Consider the following 21480-nt stretch of genomic DNA (forward strand, 5'->3'; position numbering starts at 1 on the left):
ACCAGTCTCCCTCCTCTTCCGCTCGTCTAGATGACGGCCAATTAGCACCCAGCGAGAAAATGCCCAATCAGAGAACAGCGGCCCTCAGAAATAGCCAATTAGGCGTGTTTGTCTGGGACAAAGGAGGTGGTATTGCGGTAGTGATTGCGCCACCGTTGAGCCTGGAAAACACGGCGAAATGACACCTTACTTGTTGCCTTACAACCCCTACTTGGGAAGAAGTACAGGCCGCTGATTGCCGCGGCGCCGCGGGAGAGGGAGGACCTCTGGTTATTACACCAAAACAATCAGCACCCCGGGCGATCCCACCCCAGCTCCTGTTTTCATTAGGGAGCTATTGAGTCAGGACCACCCTCCCCCTGGCCCCCCCCCCCCTCCTCTCTCTCCCTCTCCCTCTCCCTCTCTCTCTACTCATTCTCTCTCCTCTCTTTAGTTCTCTCTGTGGTTCTCTCGCTCTTTCTCCCTCTGCTTCTCTACTCCTGTCTTTCTCCAGGCATCTCCCCATCCCTCCTTCTGTGGTTCTCTCGCTCTTTCTCCCTCTGCTTCTCTCCTCCTATGTCTTTCTCCATCTCCTCTTCCCTCCTTCCGTTGCTCTCTCGCTCTTTCTCTCTCTATTTCTCTCCGGCTCTGCCTCCCCCTTCTCTTTTTCTCTGTTGTTATCTCACTCTATATCTCTCTCTATTTTTCTCCTGCTCTCTTTACTATCTCCCCCTTCTCTGTTTCTCGCCTGCTCTCTGTCTTTCACCATCTGCCATCTTTCTTTAACTGATCTTTCTCTCTATTTTTTACCCTCTTCATGTTTCTCTATCTCCTCTTCCTCTACCCCTCCCTCTCTATCCCTCCCTCTCCCTGGCTCACTCTTGCACTCACACACGTCATTATTTTTTAATTTCTTTGTATATTAACCTGCACCGTCCACACACACACACACACACACACACCCATGCAGGCAAACACACACACACTAACATGCACACACACAAACACATTCACTCCCACACAAGCACACACACATATACACACACACACACACACACACACACACACACACACACACATACACATACACACACACAGTCACACACACACACACACACACACACACACACACACACACACACACACACACACACACACACACACACACGCACACACACCGGCTGTCACGCTCCTCGTGTCTGGTGCTAAAATGTATTCTGGAGATATGTAGTTGTTGTTTTACTTTTTTTTTCTTCTTCTTCTGCGGGTGGAATTAATGAAGCCGTAAATTCATGAGGCAGGAGCCACCGGGCCTCCAGAACACTCCTCGGAGACCTTCCAGAAGGTTCCTGGGACCCGCATGCTTAATTAACTGATTGTGTGCTTGGCTGGGAGCCACGGCCAGGCGGGATTAAAGGGGAGACGGGTTGCTACGAGCTAGCGGCTAACGCTAAGCTATCAGAGGTGCATCGGCAATGAAAAGCTGTATGCCAGACGCTGAGGCTAACAGAGGTAGTGACGCTAATGGAGGGAGCGAGACTTCACGAGGGCGAGAGAGAACATAAAGGAAAATAAAACGAGAATAAAGAAGAATAGAGGGAGCAGAGCCACAGAAGGCGAAAGAGGAAAATAAACAGGGGAAAACAGGTTAGGAGAAAATAAGGCCGAGAGGGAGAGGGGATTGGATAAAAATTACAGCAATAATTTATATTATGATTTTTTTTTCCAACATCGCAGGAGCAGGAATGCTTGAAAGGATCAGCAAGGAGCTGTTGTAAATAAGAAGAGAATAGTTGAAGATGACGATAAACAGTCTATAAAAGATGCAGAGATACAAAGCATCAGTCACTGTTAGTAGAGGACCAATCTCCTGAAACATCATCGGCTATCGTCTGATGATAATTTACTTCTGGAGACAAGGGGCGATATTCCTGAGCTTCCGGTGTAGCCGGAAAACAGGTCATTGATATCGGCGCAAATAATTTATTTTCCGAGCACCGGTCATTGTTTTCGATGATCTAAAAGGGCAATTCCGGTCCAGATGACATTTTGGCTTATCTCTTTAAACAGATATCAAAGCTAATGAAATGCTAAATCATCCTCAGATGAAAGCTTATGGGTTCCGAGATTGTTGCTCTGGTGGACTGCGTACATGTGGGCAACCAAAGACGCTAAAACATGATTGGTCAATAAAACGTGTGCCTCAAACAGAAACAAGAATGCCTCTGATCCCAAATCGACTACAGAACATCTGTAGTTGACTACAGATATTCTCAGATATTATAGTAACCACAAGATGACCAAACCAAAGCAAAAGAGCAGCGCCCTCTCTGGTCACACACACACAATTGTAGGAAATGCGTTAGGCAGACAAAGCAGGTGGTCATAAGTTGTCATGACAGTTTTCACTTTATTGAATTTGAGTAAAGATGGATGCGTCGTCGTCACCCAGAGGTCAGAGAACAGAGGCCAAAGGGCAAAACATTTATAGCTTCTTGCTGGTCCTCTTGAGCACAATGGACCCGGAGGTGGAGGTCTGAGAGAGAGCGATAGAAAGATAAGGAGATTTTTTAAGGGTATTGTTAATTGAAATTATCTTTAGAATAACTATATAATATAACTATGTCACTGTTCCCTCATCAATCTCCCTCAATCAAACGTCAGCACATCGGATTTCAAATAACCACCATCAATAAAATGAAACCATAACCTGCTCATCAACACTAACCACTCATGTAACCAGTGACACTAATGTCTACAGGGCCTCCTTTAAAACCCAATGAGTCAACCCACGATCACATGACCCTCATCGTTGGTGTCTATTGGACCAGAAGGAGAACCAGGCTTTACCTCCACCAACTTCCCGCAGCAGATCTCCGAGGTGTGGCTGTAGTTGGGGAAGCTGACGCTCAGCTTGCCCCCGGCCATGGCCACCGTGGCCTGGGGGGAGAGCACAGAGCGCTGGGGTTAGCATCATCATCATCATCATCATCATCATCATTCATCCACTCTGCATCCCCTGCTCCTCTTCCCCCGTCCCCAATACTTTGTACATCATTATTCACACACACACACACACACACACACACACACACACACACACACACACACACACACACACACACACACACACACACACACACACACACACACACAAACCTACACCTACACACCTACACACCTACACACACACACACACACACACCTACACCTACACACACACACACACACACACACACACACACACACACACCTTGAACTTCTTGCCACCGATGGTCTCCATGTCACTCTCCTTGCCCACGCTGAACTTGTTGGAGACGCGGGCGCCGGCCGGGTACAGCTGGGTCCAGGTGAAGTCCTCCCCGCTCTGGGTCACCTCCGTCACCATCTTGTAGTCACGCCCCTTCTCGATGACGTCAGCAGGGATGCCTGGGCGGAGGGAGGGAGGGAGGGGACAGAGGGAGGTGAGCGTGCACGAAGCAATACTAATGACTAATGTGGTGTGTGGTTGATAGAATCAGAGAGGAGCGGGTTGGGGAGGAGGGGGGGGAGTGGAGAGGAACAAAGGAGAGGGGAGAGGAGTTGAAAGCAGAGAAGGTGAGGTGAGGGTAGGAGAGAAGGGGAGTGGAGATGAAGCGGGTAAAAGGGGGATAGGAAGGGGAGAGAAGGAGGAGAGAAAGAGAGTTTAGGAATGGGGAGGAGGAGCAGAAAAGAGAACACCTTTGAGTTACAAAATGCTTTTCCAAATCATGACCTTCAGTGAGGTTGGACCTAAGAGTTAAGGGTCAGCAACTTGTTCAATGCTTTGAGGTAAGGCTGAGGGATCGAATTGGGGATCGAACGTAGTAGTTCTCGGCTGGGGGGACCTTGGCCACTCGACTTCCTTGACCTGTTGAGAGCCATCCAAGCACGAGGACCACACAGACTACCTGGGGCAAGATGTGGACTAAAGGGAAGAAAGCATCCAACCTTGAAGCATTACGTCTTACAGAAGACTAAACTAACTTTTCTCTACCCAAAATGTTCCGCCATATGCCTTTGAAGTATCTTTTTTATTTTTTATGTTTCACTCAAACCCTTTATCATGGCCCTTCATATACTGAATACACTGGTGTCCAAATACTCAATGTATTTGGGCGAATTAAGGAGATTACAAGGACCTTCGTGGACTTATCTCACAGATCAGTCTCACCAAGGTCTAGTGACGATCTCTAGTTTTCTTCAGTTGAAGTGCACTTCTACCACACTCCTAAGCACCTGCAGTACACCTGTGCGAGTCTCTACAGTTCAATATACATCTAATGTACCAAAAAAGAACGACCTGTCACGAACCATACAAGCATAAAAAGTCATTGATAAGACAGGGGAACAGCGATAGAGAAAAGCAGATAGAGGAGCAGATAAAAAAGGGGAGAGTGGCGTGTGTGTCCGTCTCACCGAGGAGTTTGCAGAAGTCGTCGTATCCCTCCTGTGTCTCCAGTTCCCATTTTCCGGCAAAGGCCATGTTGAGTGAGAGGGCGAGCGAGCAGAGGCGACGAGGAGAGAGAGAGAAGGAAGAGCGAAGGTGCCGAGACACACTTCTGCCGCCCTTTAAGTACACCTCTGGTCAGGGCCACCCACCCCCCCCCCCCCCCCCCGCGCTCACACTTGTGACATCACGGGTTCTGGGACGGGGCACGAAGACAGCGCCAGTTCAATGAGTTTCACAACGGAACAAAAAAATTGTGAGTGGCAGCAGAGAATCCATTCACAGCCATGAATGGGAATGTTTTTTATGGAGCAAGGTCGGGCGGCAAGGTGTGAAATTTTGCTGACTAACACAAACACGGAGAGACCCACTCTTGGATCAACCTTTCCGGGTCGTTGAACCCTTCTCCAACGTCTTTATGGGGCCCTACTTGGCTTTTTATTTTATTTTTTATAGCATACGATGAAATACAAATAAAATAAAATGAGTTCTCCTTTAGATGTTAGAAACTGTACGATCGGCCCTCCTAAAATGTCATCATTGATTGATTACCAAAGCTCTGTAATGTGCTCTGTAATAAAGAGTGTTTTATGGGTGTTCTGTGACATACAGTACATTACTACACTTGCAGTTCTTTACAGCACCTCACAGCCGGGAACCTACTCTCTACGTTTTACGATGTACTCTCAAACTATTTCTAACCCTTATTGTATAGTAGCAGTAAAGTAGTAAGTAAAAATAAATGATGTTGCAGAAAAACTCCCAAAGACACTACCTTTATCTTCGTGTTTATATTCATTATATTATTGTGTTAACGATATTAAATCCAGATGTCATTGGAAGTAAGATAGCCTGATTCAGGGTTAATGTAAATACATTAACCCCATCAATTAATTGAAAAGAAAACGCCATGAATTACGCCACAGCTTTGCCTTAAAGCGAGCATATGCAAATTATGCTATTCCATTAGCACACATAAATTACAGTATTGCTATGCTACATCTTACAGCTAGCACACGTTATTGTTGCTACTCTATGCTAGCCCGTACAGCAAGCACACACTAATTAAGCTATTGCCTGCAACATATTACAGCTAGTATGCTGTTATGCTGCTATTCCATGCTTCATCTTACAGTTAGCACATGCTAATTATGCTATTGCTAGGCCACGTCTTCCAGCGATGACATGCTGATGATTACCAGAGTGACCTTGGCAGGTCTTTACAACGACATAAAAGAAAGAACAGGTCAACACCCTGGAGGACACTCGCACTCACTGTCTGTCTGTCTTGCTGTCACTCTGTCTCGCTGTCTGGCTCTCACTGTCACGCTATTTGTCTTACAGTAACTGTTCTCTGTCTATCTGTCAATCCATCTTTCTCCCTCTACGTCTGTCACTCTGGCTCTCCCCCACTATATTATCTATCTATCTCTATCTAACAGACACACACACACACACACACACACACACACACACACACACACACACACACACACACACACACACACACACACACACACACACACACACACACACACACACAAACATAGGTCTTTTGACTTAACTACACTACTACTATCTACTAATTTGAAATTTAGTAGGCCTTTCTATCCAAAGAAGTGTACAGTGAATAGTCTTATTATATACACTGTACATTCAATATGTGTGTGTGTGTGTGTGTGTGTGTGTGTGTGTCATATTCAACATGAAACAAAGACGCAGCACTTCTCTCCTCACATACATCACTCCACACAGAACCATCTGAAGCCCCCAGGTCTAAGGCAGACATTTTGGGTCTTCATTTATCACACACTTAAAATGCACAGGACACAGCAAATTGCGTAATCCTATTTAAAGCCGCCGGCGTTTTTGAATTGCTACAGCTATTAAATTCATAACCCTACGTATTAAGAACAGTCATCTTCCAAGGTGTGTCCTCATTGGCTGGTAGGTAAATCGTAGTTTCTATTTCCGACTCCATTATGAAACCTGGTAGATTGCGCTCTACCTCTCTCTCATCACCGGCCTCAATGTGCCGTTTAGCAGCACATGATATAGTGTCTACCACTGCATTGAATGATAGCATGGCGTTTTGTGAAATGGCTGGGGTTGGGGTTACCGGGTGGAAATTGGATTGATGGTGAAATGCCATCCATTATAAGCAGTTTAATAGCAGGCAGTGAATGGTTACGGCAAAAAATGAAAGCGGGTTGAGACTTTGAGTGTGAATCTGTTCTGGAAGATAAGGGTTCCTAGGCAGATTGGACCTCTATAGGACTAATGGAAACTGTACTGAATGTCAGCCCTGTTTAAACCACGCTGGCGTAATGACACTAGGAAACAGACAGAGGATTCCAGAACATTCCATCTTGGTCAAGGCCGCTCACTGGTTCTTAACCCCTGCTGTGCTGTAATAAGTAACCAAACCAGGACCTGCTCGTTACTTATTGGCCAATCACATTGATTGCCTCATTCTATGTGATCCCGCAGTCCTCTCTGGTGTCTATGCGGCATGAGAGTGTTAGAGCAGAACCACACAAACAACATGGAGATGATGAGGGTGATGAAGACCACAACCCCATGATGAAGGTGATGATGGCAACGAGAACAAAGACGAAAGAAGATAATTAAAAACGGGGGAAGACAAGCAAAACTAGGAGGATGATGAAGATGGTAATGATGTTGAGGATGATCCAGTCGTGATTGCGAAGAGGCTGGAGATCACAGAGATGATTAAGCTAACGAAGATGAGGAGAACCAAGAAAACAACAAAGGCCATGAGGATGACAGTGTGTGTGCAGAGTATGAAGAGAACATGCTCTTGAAGATAATGTTATGAAGTTACAATGATAATGATGATGGGTTGGCGACAATGATGGTGCCGATGGTGGCGATGAAGATGATGGTGGCTATGAAGATAATGTTGAAACGAAGACGACCGTGACAACCAATATTATTTGGAGAGGAAGATGACAACCGCGAAGCTGGCGGCTGTGAGGCAGACGAAGGTGACGAAGAAGACAATAACATTGATGACGGTGATGAATGGGGACAGCAGGGATTAGTTCCGAAATAAGGGGTTAACCAACCGAGGAAGAAGGGAGCTAGAAAAGGTGGGGAACAGAGGGGAGGAGGAGGAGGAGGAGGAGGAGTAGGAGGAGGAGGAGGAGGAGGAGGGGGGAGGAGAGGAGGAGGAGGAAGGGGGGGGTATTCTAAAGAAAGATAGATACATAGATTCCTTTTTATCTCACACTGGAAAAAAGGGGGTGGGAGGGAGGGGTGGGATTTGTAGAGGAGGCTCTGCAAGGAGGGGAGGCCTTGATATGCAAATGAGGCTGGCGTTAATCAAAGCAATAAGATTAGCCTTCCAAATTGAGATGAAAAGAGGCTCCATTATGTGGGCCGAGTGTCATGTGTAATAACGCGGAACGGAGGGGTGACGCAACGCCATGCAGCGGTGCATGCGTGTCAATGAGAGGAGAGAGAGAGAGAGAGAGAGAGAGAGAGAGAGAGAGAGAGAGAGAGAGAGAGAGAGAGAGAGAGAGAGAGAGAGAGAGAGAGAGAGAGGGGCCTAGAGAGAAGTACGGGGAGAGTGAGAGAGACCAAGTGAGGGAGAGAGAGACCTAGTAAGTGAGTGCGAGAGATACCTAGTGAGTGAGTGTGTGAGATACTAGTGAGGGAGAGAGAGAGCAAGAGAGAGAGAGAGCCGTAGAGAGTGAGAAATGGAGGGCTATAGAGAGATGGAGAGCGAGAGTGAGAGAGAGACCTAGTAAGTACCGATTGAGTGAGAGAGAGAGAGAGAGAGAAAGAGAGAGAGAGAGAGAGAGAGAGAGAGAGAGAGAGAGAGAGAGAGAGAGAGTAAATGAGAGTATAGAGAGACAGCAGGAGATATTGGCAGGGAAACAGAGACATATAGACAAGGAAAGTGAGAGCGCTAGTGAGCGAGTGTGTGTGTGTGTGTGTGTGTGTGTGTGTGTGTGTGTGTGTGTGTGTGTGTGTGTGTGTGTGTGTGTGTGTGAGTGTGTGTGTTTGTGTGTTTGTGTGCCCTACAGGCTTCGAAGTGTTAAAACGCGTATTAGTTGGATGATGAAACCTTCTACACACAGATAGCATTACATAGCAACATAGCAACATAGCAACACAGCACTGGTGTGTACACACACACAACAACCCCCCTCCCCTCATTCACACACTGAACAGCGAGAGATTCCCTGCTACGTTCAAAGCCTTCTGGGACCGCCTTTTCAACTTCAAGGTGGGCTAACACCGTGAGTGTGATACTGTCTCAATACATCACCCCATCCATCACCCACCCCTCTCTCACCCATCCAGCCCTCCCTCTCTCACCCATCCAGCCCTCCCTCTCTCACCCATCCAGCCCTCCCTCTCTCACCCATCCAGCCCTCCCTCTCTCACCCATCCAGCCCTCCCTCTCTCACCCATCCAGCCCTCCCTCTCTCACCCATCCAGCCCTCCCTCTCTCACCCATCCAGCCCTCCCTCTCTCACCCATCCAGCCCTCCCTCTCTCACCCATCCATCTGTTCATTACTCACACATCCATCCATCCATCATTCATTAATCCATCACTCCCCGATCCCTCACCCATCCATCCCTCACCCATCCATCCCTCACCCATCCATCCCTCACCCATCCATCTCTGCCCATCCATCCATCTCTGGCCCATCCATCCATCTCTGGCCCATCCATCCATCTCTGGCCCATCCATCCATCTCTGGCCCATCCATCCATCTCTGGCCCATCCATCCATCTATCTCCCCATGACCCATCCAGACGGCTCAACGCCCAATGGGAAAGACAAAACACACGTCCTCCTTCACACTTAGTTATTTCCCTAATGTCATCGCCCCCAGCCCTCCACCGACCCTCTCAGACGAGCCATTCCCTCACCCAGGGAGGGAGAAATTATGCCGCCATTAATATTTCAGAGGGCAGGGGCCTCCGGGAGCCACCCACATGGGCCAGGGACCCGCGATCCACTCCGATCGGCCCTTGTATCAAATGAAATGTTGCCTGGCGATCAGAGGGCCAATCAGGTTGGCCGGTTGAGGTTGAGGAAAGGGAGACAGCTTGAGGGAGGAGAGGAGGAAAGGGGGGACAGGAAGACAGGGGGAGAGAGAGAGAGAGAGAGAGGGGGAGAGGGGGTGGCGTTGAGGGGGTGGCGGAAGAAAGGAGGAGGGATATTTTGAAAAAAGGAGAGGAGGGGAGGAGAGAAGGAGGCGGGGACGTCAGGCTCATGAAAGGGAAGAGAAGGGAGGAGAGGAGTGGGCTGGAGCGACCAGGGGTAAGGAGGAGCTGAAGAGCAGAACAAGAGCGGAAGAGTCGAGAGAGAAAATGTAAAAAAAAAAAAAAAGAATTGCAGATTGAACTGACTGGAGAATAGAAAAGAAAGGAAGAGTGGGTTTGAAAAATAGGAAAGGAGAGAAGAGGATGAAAGAGGAGAGGAGGAGAGGACAAGAAGAGAAGGGAGAAGAGAGACAGAGAGGGGAGTAAAACGGACGAGGAGGGGAGGAGACGAGCTGGGCGGTAGAGGGGAGGAAGAATGGAGAGAGGTGAGGAGAAGGGATTAGAGGAGAGAACGGCAGAAGGGAGGAGAATGGGGAGAGGAGAAAGAAAAAGGAGAGGCCCAAGTAAGAGTGTGGAGCAGAGAGGAGGGGAGAAGAGAGGAAACAGGAGGGGAGAGGAGAGGAGAGGAGAGGAGAGGAGAGGAGAGGAGGAGATAAGAGAGGAGAGAGGAGGGGAGAAGAGAGGAAACAGGAGGGGAGAGGAGAGGAGAGGAGAGGAGAGGAGAGGAGAGGAGGAGATAAGAGAGGAGAGAGGAGGGGAGAAGAGAGGAAACAGGAGGGGAGAGGAGAGGAGAGGAGAGGAGGAGATAAGAGAGGATAGAGGAGGGGAGAGGAGGGGAGAGGAGAGGAGGGGAGAGGAGGAGATAAGAGAAACCGGAGGGGAGGGAAGAGGAGACAGGAGAGGAGGGGAGAGGAGGTGGGGGAGGAGAGGAGAGAGGAGAGGGGAGAGGAGAGGAGGAGGGTGAGGTGTGTCAACAGGACCATACCATATTAGTGTAAATAATGTAGGGAGCCGAGGGGCTCACGGTGGGCTGAACAGGAGACAAAGAGCCCGCTGAAGACGCACGAAGGTTCAGACGTCGTGGACAGGAACGCCAATAAATTGTATGGATTATTCATTTCCACCGGCCTTATAAGTCAGACTGTATTCATATTTCATATCCATGCAGCGGTGCCCTCTCATAGTTACAGATGAAACTTTGGATGGAAGAATGGAAGAAGCTAATGAACGAACCATGACTATTACAATTATTATTTATGTAGGACCTAGTGGAAGACCGCAGTGGTCCGTCTTAAAATAAAAAAAATTGACGGAGATTGTTTCTAGTGTGTCTGTCATTCCAAATCTCATATTGAATTAACCTGTGTGTTGGAGTTTGTGCATTTGTGTCTGAGAATGAATGTTGAATGTACCATGAGTGTGGTTTTCAGTTTTTTATATTGTGCGTGTGTGTCTGTATGTACATGGAAGCTGCGAATCTATCGCGCTCTCACATTTACTGCTTTGGTGAGAATAGCAGTAAACCTGACGATTTTTCACAGATGTACTAACATGTGTTTGTGTGTATGTATATCTGTAGTATGTGTGTGTGTGTGGTTGTGTGTGTGTATACTATGTGTATGTGGATGACATGAATTTATAAAAAACAGCATCTGCCGAATGACTAAATATAATGCATTGTGTGTGTGTATGTGTGTGTGAGTAAGAGATTAATCGAGAACAGCCCTAAATCTAGTCAAAAACACAATGTGTAGAGTGCTTATTCTCGGTTCTGTATGAACAAGAAAGGGGCCAGTTTCATTACGCGGGGCCTACCCACCCAGTCTGGATCTGATCCCACAGATCACAGCAGCTTACTGATCCAATAACCAGGTCCTTCTGATAAGCCAGCCTGAGTCCTCCTTAAACCAGACCTCTTTAGACAGCCCATTGGCTGAGGGAGAAGACAAACAATCAGCTGATTGGCTGAGAGAGAAGAAGACAAACAATCAGTTTATCTGTGCTTCGGGAGAGAGAGGCAGGGCCCCTCAATGCATTGATGCTATTGATGATAATAGAGAAAATAATATTGATGATTATGTTGATGATTGATAATATCGGTTTAAAAATACTGATACGAGTATTGATGATAATATTGACATCCCTTCTCTCCCTCTCTTTTGCTCTTCCTCCATTTCTCTCTCACTCTCTCTCTCCATTCTTTCACTCTTTCCATCGCTCATCCTCCTCTCACTCTGTCCTCTCCCTGGAAATGTCTCTTACTCACACACACACACACACACACACACACACACACACACACACACACACACACACACACACACACACACACACACACACACACACACACACACACACACACACACACACACACACACTGCTTTGTGTGAAATGAGCCTGGGAACAGAAGCGGCAGGGAGGGTGAGCAGGTACTTGACGGCGGCGGTTTGACCTTGGCGGATACGCAGAGTGCCGACTGGTAGATAAGATAGCACTGAGGATAAGATAAGGCCCGGGGTAAGATAAGACCCAGATAAGATGTACTTTAACCGGCTCCCGGCCCAAAGGTACCGGGTTTGAACCCCTCGTCCGCGGCCCCACCTGAGAAAGAGGCCTAGCCACCCCCTGCTCCTTAATGACCTGTCACTGAAGGCACTGTGAGTGGCTTTGGAGAACAGTGTCGGCTAAATGACTAAATAATAAATCGTAGAGGGAGCAGAGAGTCGACAGTAAGAAGTAGGCAAACAAAAGGCCATTCGTAAGACTCCCTGGTATGTAGCACGGGTTTGCTGTGATTGAACAGCGAATGTACAAACTGGCCCACGACTGTGTTTTGCTGCAATCTCCTCTCTTCTTATCCTTCTCTTCTAATTTCACTGCAATTACCACATTGAGCTTTCTGCTCGTAACCCCCCCCCCGCCCCCCCCACACACACACACAAAGAAAAAGAAAACACTCAACAGAGAGGGAGAGACAGAGTAGCAGCAAGAGAGATATAGCAGACAAAAGACAAGGAGATAGACAGAGAGATAGTGAGGTATAGACCTAGAGGGAGGTGTATAGAGACATAGAGAGAGGAAGAGAGAGAGACAGAGAGAGAGAGAGGGATCGACTGACAGAGAGGGAGATAGAGAGGTTGAGACCGAGGGAGGGAGCTTAAGAGACAGACCGAGAGAGAAGGAGAAAGAGGTATAGAGACAGAAGGAGAGGTATAGAGACAGACAGACAGACAGACAGAGAGAGAGAGAGGGAGACAGTCCCTGTCTGATCAGAGTAGCTTGGCGTGGTGAAGGGCTCTCCTAGGGGGGATTTCTACGGACCCTTGTTAACCCTCTTGGAGGAACAAGCCAGTGTGGTTCAGCCTCAAGCACCCTCAGCACACCCTGGCAATCATGCTACATCCATCCACCCCCCCCCCCCCCCCCACACACACACACACACACACATGCACGTAGAGACGTGCACATACTATATAGGCAAACCTAGTCCGTCCCCGCTTTATTTCCCTCCTTAAGACTCATCTTTACAAAATGGCTTATACTATGTGATGCTATTACTGCATACTGTCTATTATATTATGATTTAGTACTGTTTTTAGTGTGTTGAACTGTTAGTGTATGGACAGTCTTATTATGTACTTTATTCTGGTGGCATTATATTGTTCGGTAAAGTCCTTTGGAATCTGCTTTGAGGTGCTATACAAGTAAAGTAATAATTAATTTCATAATTATTGATATTAAATTTATTATTGTTATATATATGTTGTGGATGGAATCTTTATGCCTCTTTGGGTCAGGTAGAGGCATAAAGAAATACAGATGGTGGTTGACGGTTCATTGTGTTAATGAACGAGCTGTAAAGCGTGTTGTGTTATAGTGTCAACTCATGCGTGGGTCATGCATGTATACAGCGTACGTTTGAACATGTGACTGTATCCTGGTCTGTGATTGGGTCCTTCCATGGGGCCAGAGAGTAGGTGGTGTGCTTATAATGACTCCCTCCCCCCCACCCAACAACCCCCCCCCAACTGATTTTTCAATTGCATTTTTGTCAAGCTAGTCATCATCACTGTTGCTTTAAAATCGCTTGTTAAAGCAAGTGAATGGAATAGATGTATAGATTGATTGATGCAAAAGATTCCTTCATGCATGTATACACTACAACGTTGATGTACGTTGTAGTGTTGCATTTAGAAGTAGTTAGAGCTACCAACTACCAACATTCAAGATATTTTTCTCATGCCTTCGCCTATTTAAATATTCTGATTGCATTTGTTTGCTTGTGTTTTATGTGTATGCTAGTTAAAGACACAAGAAGCACCAACTGTTGTGGGTTGGTGTGTTCAAGTGTCAATCTCATAAAAATGGGGACTGAGAATGATGGGCGGGGTTTCCCTCTAACAGAAGAGGAGGGGCTTAAGGCTGATTGGATCTCACAGCTCATAAGCTAACGACAACAGGAAGCAGCCAAGCGTCTCAGAAAGCAATTAGATAGAGAGGAGGAGGAGGGGAGTGAGGGGGGAACCACGAAGGGAGGAAGAGAGGGGGAGGTCTGGGTGGGATTTATTTCAATTTGGCAGAAGCCCTAGTCTCTATCCCCCTTAATGACATGAGGGGGAAGGGGATGACACAGATAGATAGCCAGATAGATAAAGATAAAGACAGACAGAGCGACAGACAAACGGAGGAGGACAGAGAGACGGACTGATAGATAAACAGAATAAATAGATTGACAGACAGACATGAAGGACAGACAAACAGGAAGATGGATAGAAAGCAAAGTGTGCGATGTCACATGACAACACACACTGGAACGTTCAAGCAAAGTGGAAACGAACAAACAAAGAAAAACACTCAAGAAAAAGGTTGATTTATGCAAATGATGTGAATGCAACATTTTATAATTACAGACCACTGCTTCATAAATAGGGGCTCTCAGACTGTTACCCAAAGCCTTTAGCCACAGCTAACAGCCTCATAAAACATAAAACACATGATACAAACAGTGCCGTTATGTGTTGTATGGGACATGGTCGGCATCCCCCCTGATCCACATTACACTCCCCCAGCCCCTTAGCTTTAACGAGCTGCTAATCTAATTTACTATAATAAACACATTAGTCCTAATGAAGCTGCTGGGCTCTGGGCGGACTGCACATATGGGCCTATTGTTTCACAGCTAGCGCATAATCCATCTACACATATGGAGGTCCGCGGCCCTATGTAACACCCCATATATGTATATATATATGTGTGTGTGTGTGTGTGTGTGCATGCATGTGTGTGCTTGCGTGGATGCGTGTCTGTGGTCATTGCATCATTATGTGTGCAGCCACCCTCTCCACCATCCCGAACAGTCAATGTATAAAGTAATTACTAACTTCACCCCACCCCATCTAACAACGGACACGTAATGCGTGTTGACCCCCACACTACACACACACACACACACACACACACACACACACACACACACACACACACACACACACACACACACACACACACACACACACACACACACACACACACACACACTTCATTAGCGTCACCTCAGTACTGGTGATGTCACTCAGAGCCAACAGAAGCGAGGGCCCCAGAAGGCCCCCAGGGCCCTCTACCATGACAGGGGCCACAGAGTTGACCTATATATATTTATATACCCAGATATATATGCATGTATGTGTGTGTGCGTGTATTCATGAGCGCATGGGGCTGGGCTGACCAAGCACATGCACATTGGAGAGGGCAGATGGTGTGATGTAAGAGAGGTGTGCCCATGTTGGTGGGACATGCCCCCCTCCCACTTTATGTTATGACATGGACAAATGTCAATCAATCAATTAGTGATCCGTTTCTAACCCACCTGTCTGTCATTTAACGCCGTTCATCTAGATAGATAGATGGACAGACTCAATATCTATCTCCATCTAGCGCTATTCATATTACACTCTGTTTATCAATTTATTCAGTCCATCCATCTATCTATCGTTCATACATTAATCTATCTATCCATAATCCATCTATCTCTCTTTCTCTAAGAATTCACATCTTTCTTATTTTACATGGTCAGGTTTCGGTCTCCATTATATAATGCCAGATATGTGGATTATTCACGTGTGAATTATCCTGGACATTTTGGGGCCCTCATATAATCCCTCCTTTTTAAAAATAAACTTGTGTGTGTGTGTTTGGCTGCTGTTACAACTAAAGCCCATGTTGAGTGATTGATAAAGTGCAATTTAATCTATTTTAATCTAAATCCTGCTCTTATGTTTGCGTGGACACACAGTTTATGTATGAATTGACTGCTTCGTTGGGTACAATATACACAAATGTTGGTTGAAATATTGATCCTTAATCATTGAATATAAAAATATGTTCCTTTAAATATATTCACCGTCATTGCCAGTGTCCCTGTTGTCTGTCCAACCGCTGGCCGAGAAAACAAGAAGAGGCTGTGAATTAGAAAACCACTAGCTGTTTTAATTGTTATTACATCTCCACCTGTCCATAGACTGTAGGCCTACGCATGCGTTTAACTTGAGGACTGTTGAGGAGCGGCAACTTGTCACCCGGTTAGCATAATTTAGGCTCTCTGTAATGATATAGCAGCCAATATGATCAAATTACCATTTTAATATAGAAAGTCTTTGGAGCGCGTCTCAATGTACACTTATTCCGTCTTCGTTAATCCTAATGATACGATTTTGACCAATTCAAATGCGTTTTTATTAGTTTTATCATGAACCCACCTTTTCCTGCCTCTCGTGGTATAATAGCCATTCTAGTCAATTGTACGATGGTTTGCGATAATCGTAAGTGTTAAATGTTCGTAAATAAAGATAGAAAAAAATCTAAAATAAGAAATGACAACCGACATTGAAATAAACGTTGTAAACACGACAGTGCTGCCCTCTAGCGGTCCCACCAGCGCAGCGACAACCAATCAATTAAGAATGGATTCCAAAAACTAAAAACGCGCAGGCCTGTTTGAAGATGGATATACAACTTAACCCATAAGGATGCAAAATGAAAAAAAAACATAGGCTTATTTAAAATGTCGGCATATTCGACATTCAATTATTTGATTGAATGTTTGATAAGGAGATAAAGCAAATTAGGATGATGTACCAAAAGTAGGAATTTCGTGAGTTGAAGCAACAACAATATTAATTTGTAACATAAATGGCTTCAAAATAAACTAAATAAAAGACATACATTTTGATATGAATACAATCTTTACCAACCACTTGGCACTTTATCTCCTCTTCAGCAAGTGTAATTACAGAATGGGGAAACACAATTTCGAGATGAAGCTACTTGTATTTACAAATTATAACTCTTAAAATATATAATTAATGTTGACCATTGGTGTTCTATTTGGACACAGGATAGTTATTTTACTGAGGTTTTGCTCTGTTTAGGCCCAGAGACCCTCCATGACTCGTAGCTTTAGCTCACATCTAGGCTAGCTCCTGTCTCTCTCCACACATCAATCTACAGACTCCTGTCAGCAGGTTTAACATGGTAGACTTCATTAATGGAAGAGAGAACTGAAGACAGGCCTGAATGCTGCTGAACCCAGACAGAGGAGGGAGGATCTGGGCACAAATAGGAACAATAGCCACCGGCAAAACTGCCATCCATTACCCAGTAACACGTAGCAACGTCAATATTAACCAATTTTGTTGTTTAATTTCCATACGGTTCTTTGCAAAGACCTATTTTAACGTTGTTATTTTTGTGAAAGAAGAATATAGAGGGTTGTATTGTGGGAAAAATATTATTTGATGAAATGCACCATGACCATACAAGAAAACACATCGTCATCATTCATTTTCCTGATGATTGGGATTATGACTATGATCGATGTATTGAGGAATGATTTTGATGAGGAATATGAGTGTGATTCATATGGTCAAATTTATGAGGAGTATGCTGTTGCTGCTGCTGATGATGATGATAGTGATGATGATGATGAATATGTGGAGGCTGATGAGAAGGAAGTGTAGTGTCTCTGTCGGCTGTGTGGTTACTGTTCATTGACATCTTTGTTTGATTCCTCATCGAACCACTGAGGAAGGTCTCCTTGAATGGGATCAAATACCACATGTCAACAGGGTCACATGTAAAGTATATTATTATTATTAGTTCAATATTTTTTTTAATTATTTCAAATCAGTGTGTGCGTGTGCGTGTGTGTGCGTGTGCGTGTGTGTGCGTGTGCGTGTGTGTGCGTGTGAGACTAACAGTGCAGTTGCAGATGTCTTTGAGGGAGGTGGCCCTCACGGCTGCCTCAACGTAGGGCTGGGTGAGGAAGCTGTAGGGTAGCACAATGTGGAAGGTCAAGAGACCACACCTGTGCATCAGGGGAGGGAGTGAGAGAGAGAGAAATACATTTGATGGTGGTCTGACAGCAAAGCTAAATAGCGAAATGTAAGAAAATGTACTTTGAAATGTAAATTGAAATGGATTTTCTTTTTCTAATCAATTGCCACTTTCCTTTTGACCTATTGTACACCTGGAAATCATGACACATCCCCTTCCTGTTTACCTTATGTACACCAGGAAGTCATTACCCATCAACTTTCTGTTTACGTATCATACACCATGAAGTCATGACGCATCCACTTCCTGTTTACCTGATGTACACCAGGAAGTCATGTCGCATCCACTTCCTCTTTACCTGTCATACACAAGGAAGTCGTCTTTGTCTCCGTCGAGGATCTCCCAGACGTCGTCCTGTAAAGGGCCCTGCTGGTAGACGGGGACGTTAGGGGGGGCCCTCCTCTTCAGCTCCCAGTACATGGCCCGGGACTGGAACTCGCGCTCGTTCACGATCATGAACGCCACGTCGGTCAGGTTGCTGCGGCTCAGCTTTTCACGCAGGTGTCCAATCCTCAAGAAGAGTCACAATAACAGTCAAAGAGGAATTTGCCTAATAAGCTGTTTTTGTGATTTCACAAAGCAATAACGCAGGGGGCTTTGTTTAACAAAAGGTTTCGAAACGTTTGATAAAAATACAAAGCTCTAGAAATGCATCATTCATGATCTCAGCTTACTTGGACGCCTGTGTGAGACAGAACTGTCAGCTGGCCTTCAGCAGCGCCACAACAACTACATTTCCCAGCAGCTCTGGCATGGGTGCTATTCCTCCCACCTCCCAATGGGGGGCAGGCTTGCAGATTCTGGAAGGGTCGCTGTCCCCTTCCACCAAAAGGACTGCTGCGGCCCACAGTAGACCAGGCAGACTGGCTCCCAGCCACAGGGGCAGGAGACACCTCATCCTTTCTGCGTAGGACACTAGAATAGGCTGCTGAGCACCAACAGGACACAGGGCATTAGGAGCAGGAAGGGGTTAGAGCGCGTCCAGATTGAGGGGGGGTGGTACTGAACCTAGGACCTTTGAGCTTCTATCATGGATGGGTAAGGTAACCCTCAATACTGTATATACATCTGTCAGTGGCTAGTTTAACCGATTGCGAAAACCATAAAATAACAAAGTTTAACCCCTGCATGAGTGTCTGGAGGCTAATACACAACAGAAACACAACCCTCCTCCTGGCTTCCAGCCTAAATCCCTCAGCTTGCCAGCAGGAACACACAATCAGCAAGCAGGCAGAGCTTTAGCCTGGCTGCCTGGGCTGATTCCGTCTGATGCGGAACTAATTAAAAAGTAAAACCACCATTGTCTTTGCCCTCCCGTGTGGAACGCGGCCCAGACATGAACCAGTTAGAGGTGGAACAACGGACGGAAGGACAGACAGACGGCAGGAAGGATTAAGAATCTAAGGAGTGGGTGGGGGTGTGGGAGAGAGGGCCGAAAGACGATTTGCAGATAAATGTTGAGAAAGATTATGAAATGATATGAACAAATAACAGCACATATGTTGAATACTCAAACAAAATTCACATGAACCACTGACCAAATGATTCTTGACCCGCATAAGTTCACACATTAATTTGACACACAGAGCAAATCTAGCGACCCTTTCTCTCTCTACAGATAGCAAATAGACCATTCATTTATAGATATATTCAGATATTCATAATTCATAATCAATCCCATCGTCATCCCAGAGAAAACACCACGTGTATGTAGTATGAGTATATATTATAATATTTTCTCCAATGCAGTTACAGGCGAAGAATTTGATCAAAGCTGAATAGAACAATAATAACTCTTACTGTATGTGTATTGAAACAGATTCTCACTGACCTGTGTGTTGTGTCTCCTGCTCTGTCACCAATAAACATGGGCGGGACCACTGGTTGGTTTTAAGCCCTTTTCGGGGTGTATGGAGGTGGGGGGGGGCTGAAAGAGGGAGAGCGGGAGAGAGGGGGAGAGTGAAAGAGATGATTAAGCAGACAGCAAACAGACAGACAGCAGTGAATTTGTCCAACATTATTGTATTCTGGACATCCCAACAACCTACATAGATAACATGCAATTAACAATCCCAAATAGTGCACAATTAAGTACGGTTTTACGTTGTTTTTTAATTCTGACCAGGTCTGGTTTTGGATGAATGCTGTGGTGTCAAACGTTTTTGTTTGACCTTTGACTCAATTGTAAAGCTCTGTTTGAGCAGAGAGAGATGATAACCACTCCATCAGCGTTCTCCCCTGTTGATACTGTTTAACATTCAGTACATCCAGCAAGCCAGGTGTTGGACAAGCCCAGCAGTAAGACGCAGGACCTTGTTAGATAGGAAACCTTTAAGGACCTTGGCTAGAGCCAGGACCCCTGTCACAATCAGGTCCCCCTACACACACACACACACACACACACACACAAACATTTAAAATATTGACCCTATTCTGGTGCAATGTTTGTCCTACTGCAAACAACATGAACTGATCGTTTGTGTAAGAGTAGGCGTGATAACAAGACAAACATACACTGTGAACCATCTTTGATGATAGTGCCAATCAGTGTGTGTGCCACACAAACACTAAAGGGGTTGAGGGTTGACGACATGCAATGCCAGGCCGGATGCCCAGCGGTCATTGTTCCAAATACCTGGTTTGTTTATGTCGATCAACTTCTAGTTTTAATTATTTTTCAGCAAGCAAGACGCTTCATTTGTATACATTAAGGTAAGGTCACTGACAAATCATTATTGGATTTTTTTAAATGTATTTATTGAAATTAACCAGTGACCGAATCTTTCAAACGCACACATCCTCATTACTCATATAAACCCCTAGAATCTCTGTAGATTGAACCACAAACCACTCAATCTTCATTCATCCAAGCTTGAATTTGTACTCAAATTCAAACTGTATCATTACAATCATTGAAAATCTTTGATACTCCATCACAATTAATCTCAAAATCCATCAAACACACATTCTTATGTGATAGCAATGCATTGTTGATCTAGTTGGTGATTCAAGCATAAGCAAACACCAACACCAGAGTGGGTACAAAGTCTTGAAATGAGTGAGAGAAAGCTTTTGCAACTGCTTGAAATGGCTGATTACACCCAGGTAAGTACATTGATGTCCTTGTATTGCAAAATTTGAGCCCCACAGAAAATTGAAACCAGTGTTTCGGAAGTCAAAGGATACATTACGATACAGATTGCAATACAGTTTTTTCAGCTTTCTTTCCAAATAATCGTATTTTCATATTTTGTCAGCAAAGCTTGCCAGATGATTAAAACTATATTACTCAACAATGTCAGGTAAGAAGTCAAGAAAAACAAATGTGACCCCAACATCACTGTTTGCCCAGTGAAACATTCACCACGTCTCCAACCTAACATCATCTCAGTCTCAGCAGTGACAACAACACGCCTTTGTGCAAATTAGACATGTAAACAAGCCCCACCTCCAACCGGAGGAACCTCTATAGAGTGGCGAAGTCACGCCCCTTCCGGTAGGGCTCATGGGACCTATGAGATCGAAAAATATGAATGGGTGTCAATGGAGAGAAAAT

The 21480-nt window shown here is 45.5% G+C and overlaps 2 protein-coding genes across 3 annotated transcripts; both read right to left on the reverse strand.

The window, feature by feature from the left end:
- Positions 1-2369: 2369 nt before the first annotated feature.
- Positions 2370-4575, reverse strand: LOC132463122 (gastrotropin-like). The gene is made up of 4 exons (XM_060059065.1): positions 4417-4575; positions 3233-3408; positions 2830-2919; positions 2370-2515 (listed from the first exon to the last, which is right to left on the reverse strand). The coding sequence occupies exons 1-4, from the start codon at positions 4481-4483 to the stop codon at positions 2465-2467; spliced, it is 384 nt and encodes a 127-aa protein (XP_059915048.1). The 5' UTR covers positions 4484-4575; the 3' UTR covers positions 2370-2464.
- A 12167-nt stretch (positions 4576-16742) lies between these two features.
- On the reverse strand, positions 16743-19896 carry selenop2 (selenoprotein P2). Of its 2 annotated transcripts, none has more exons than XM_060059073.1 (5): positions 19756-19896; positions 18599-18849; positions 18223-18435; positions 17787-17895; positions 16743-17624 (listed from the first exon to the last, which is right to left on the reverse strand). In XM_060059073.1, exons 2-5 carry the CDS (start codon positions 18820-18822, stop codon positions 17397-17399), a joined length of 774 nt encoding a protein of 257 aa, XP_059915056.1. In that variant the 5' UTR covers positions 18823-18849; positions 19756-19896; the 3' UTR covers positions 16743-17396. The 2 variants fall into 2 exon arrangements, with proteins under 2 accessions (XP_059915056.1, XP_059915055.1); XM_060059072.1 differs by having other exon boundaries at positions 18599-18852; positions 19756-19878.
- Between the last annotated feature and the right edge of the window lie 1584 nt (positions 19897-21480).

The sequence above is a fragment of the Gadus macrocephalus genome, chromosome 8, assembly GCF_031168955.1.
Source record: "Gadus macrocephalus chromosome 8, ASM3116895v1".
Taxonomy (NCBI): domain Eukaryota; kingdom Metazoa; phylum Chordata; class Actinopteri; order Gadiformes; family Gadidae; genus Gadus; species Gadus macrocephalus.

Bases quoted from the DNA above. Each gene is read 5' to 3' on its own strand.
- LOC132463122 (XM_060059065.1), bottom strand. From the start codon at position 4,483: ATGGCCTTTGCCGGAAAATGGGAACTGGAGACACAGGAGGGATACGAC. The intron at 3,409-4,416 runs GTGAGACGGACA...CCCTCCGCCCAG, and splicing joins CGACTTCTGCAAACTCCTCG to GCATCCCTGCTGACGTCATC. The intron at 2,516-2,829 runs GTAAAGCCTGGT...GCTCTCTCTCAG, and splicing joins GCTGCGGGAAGTTGGTGGAG to ACCTCCACCTCCGGGTCCAT.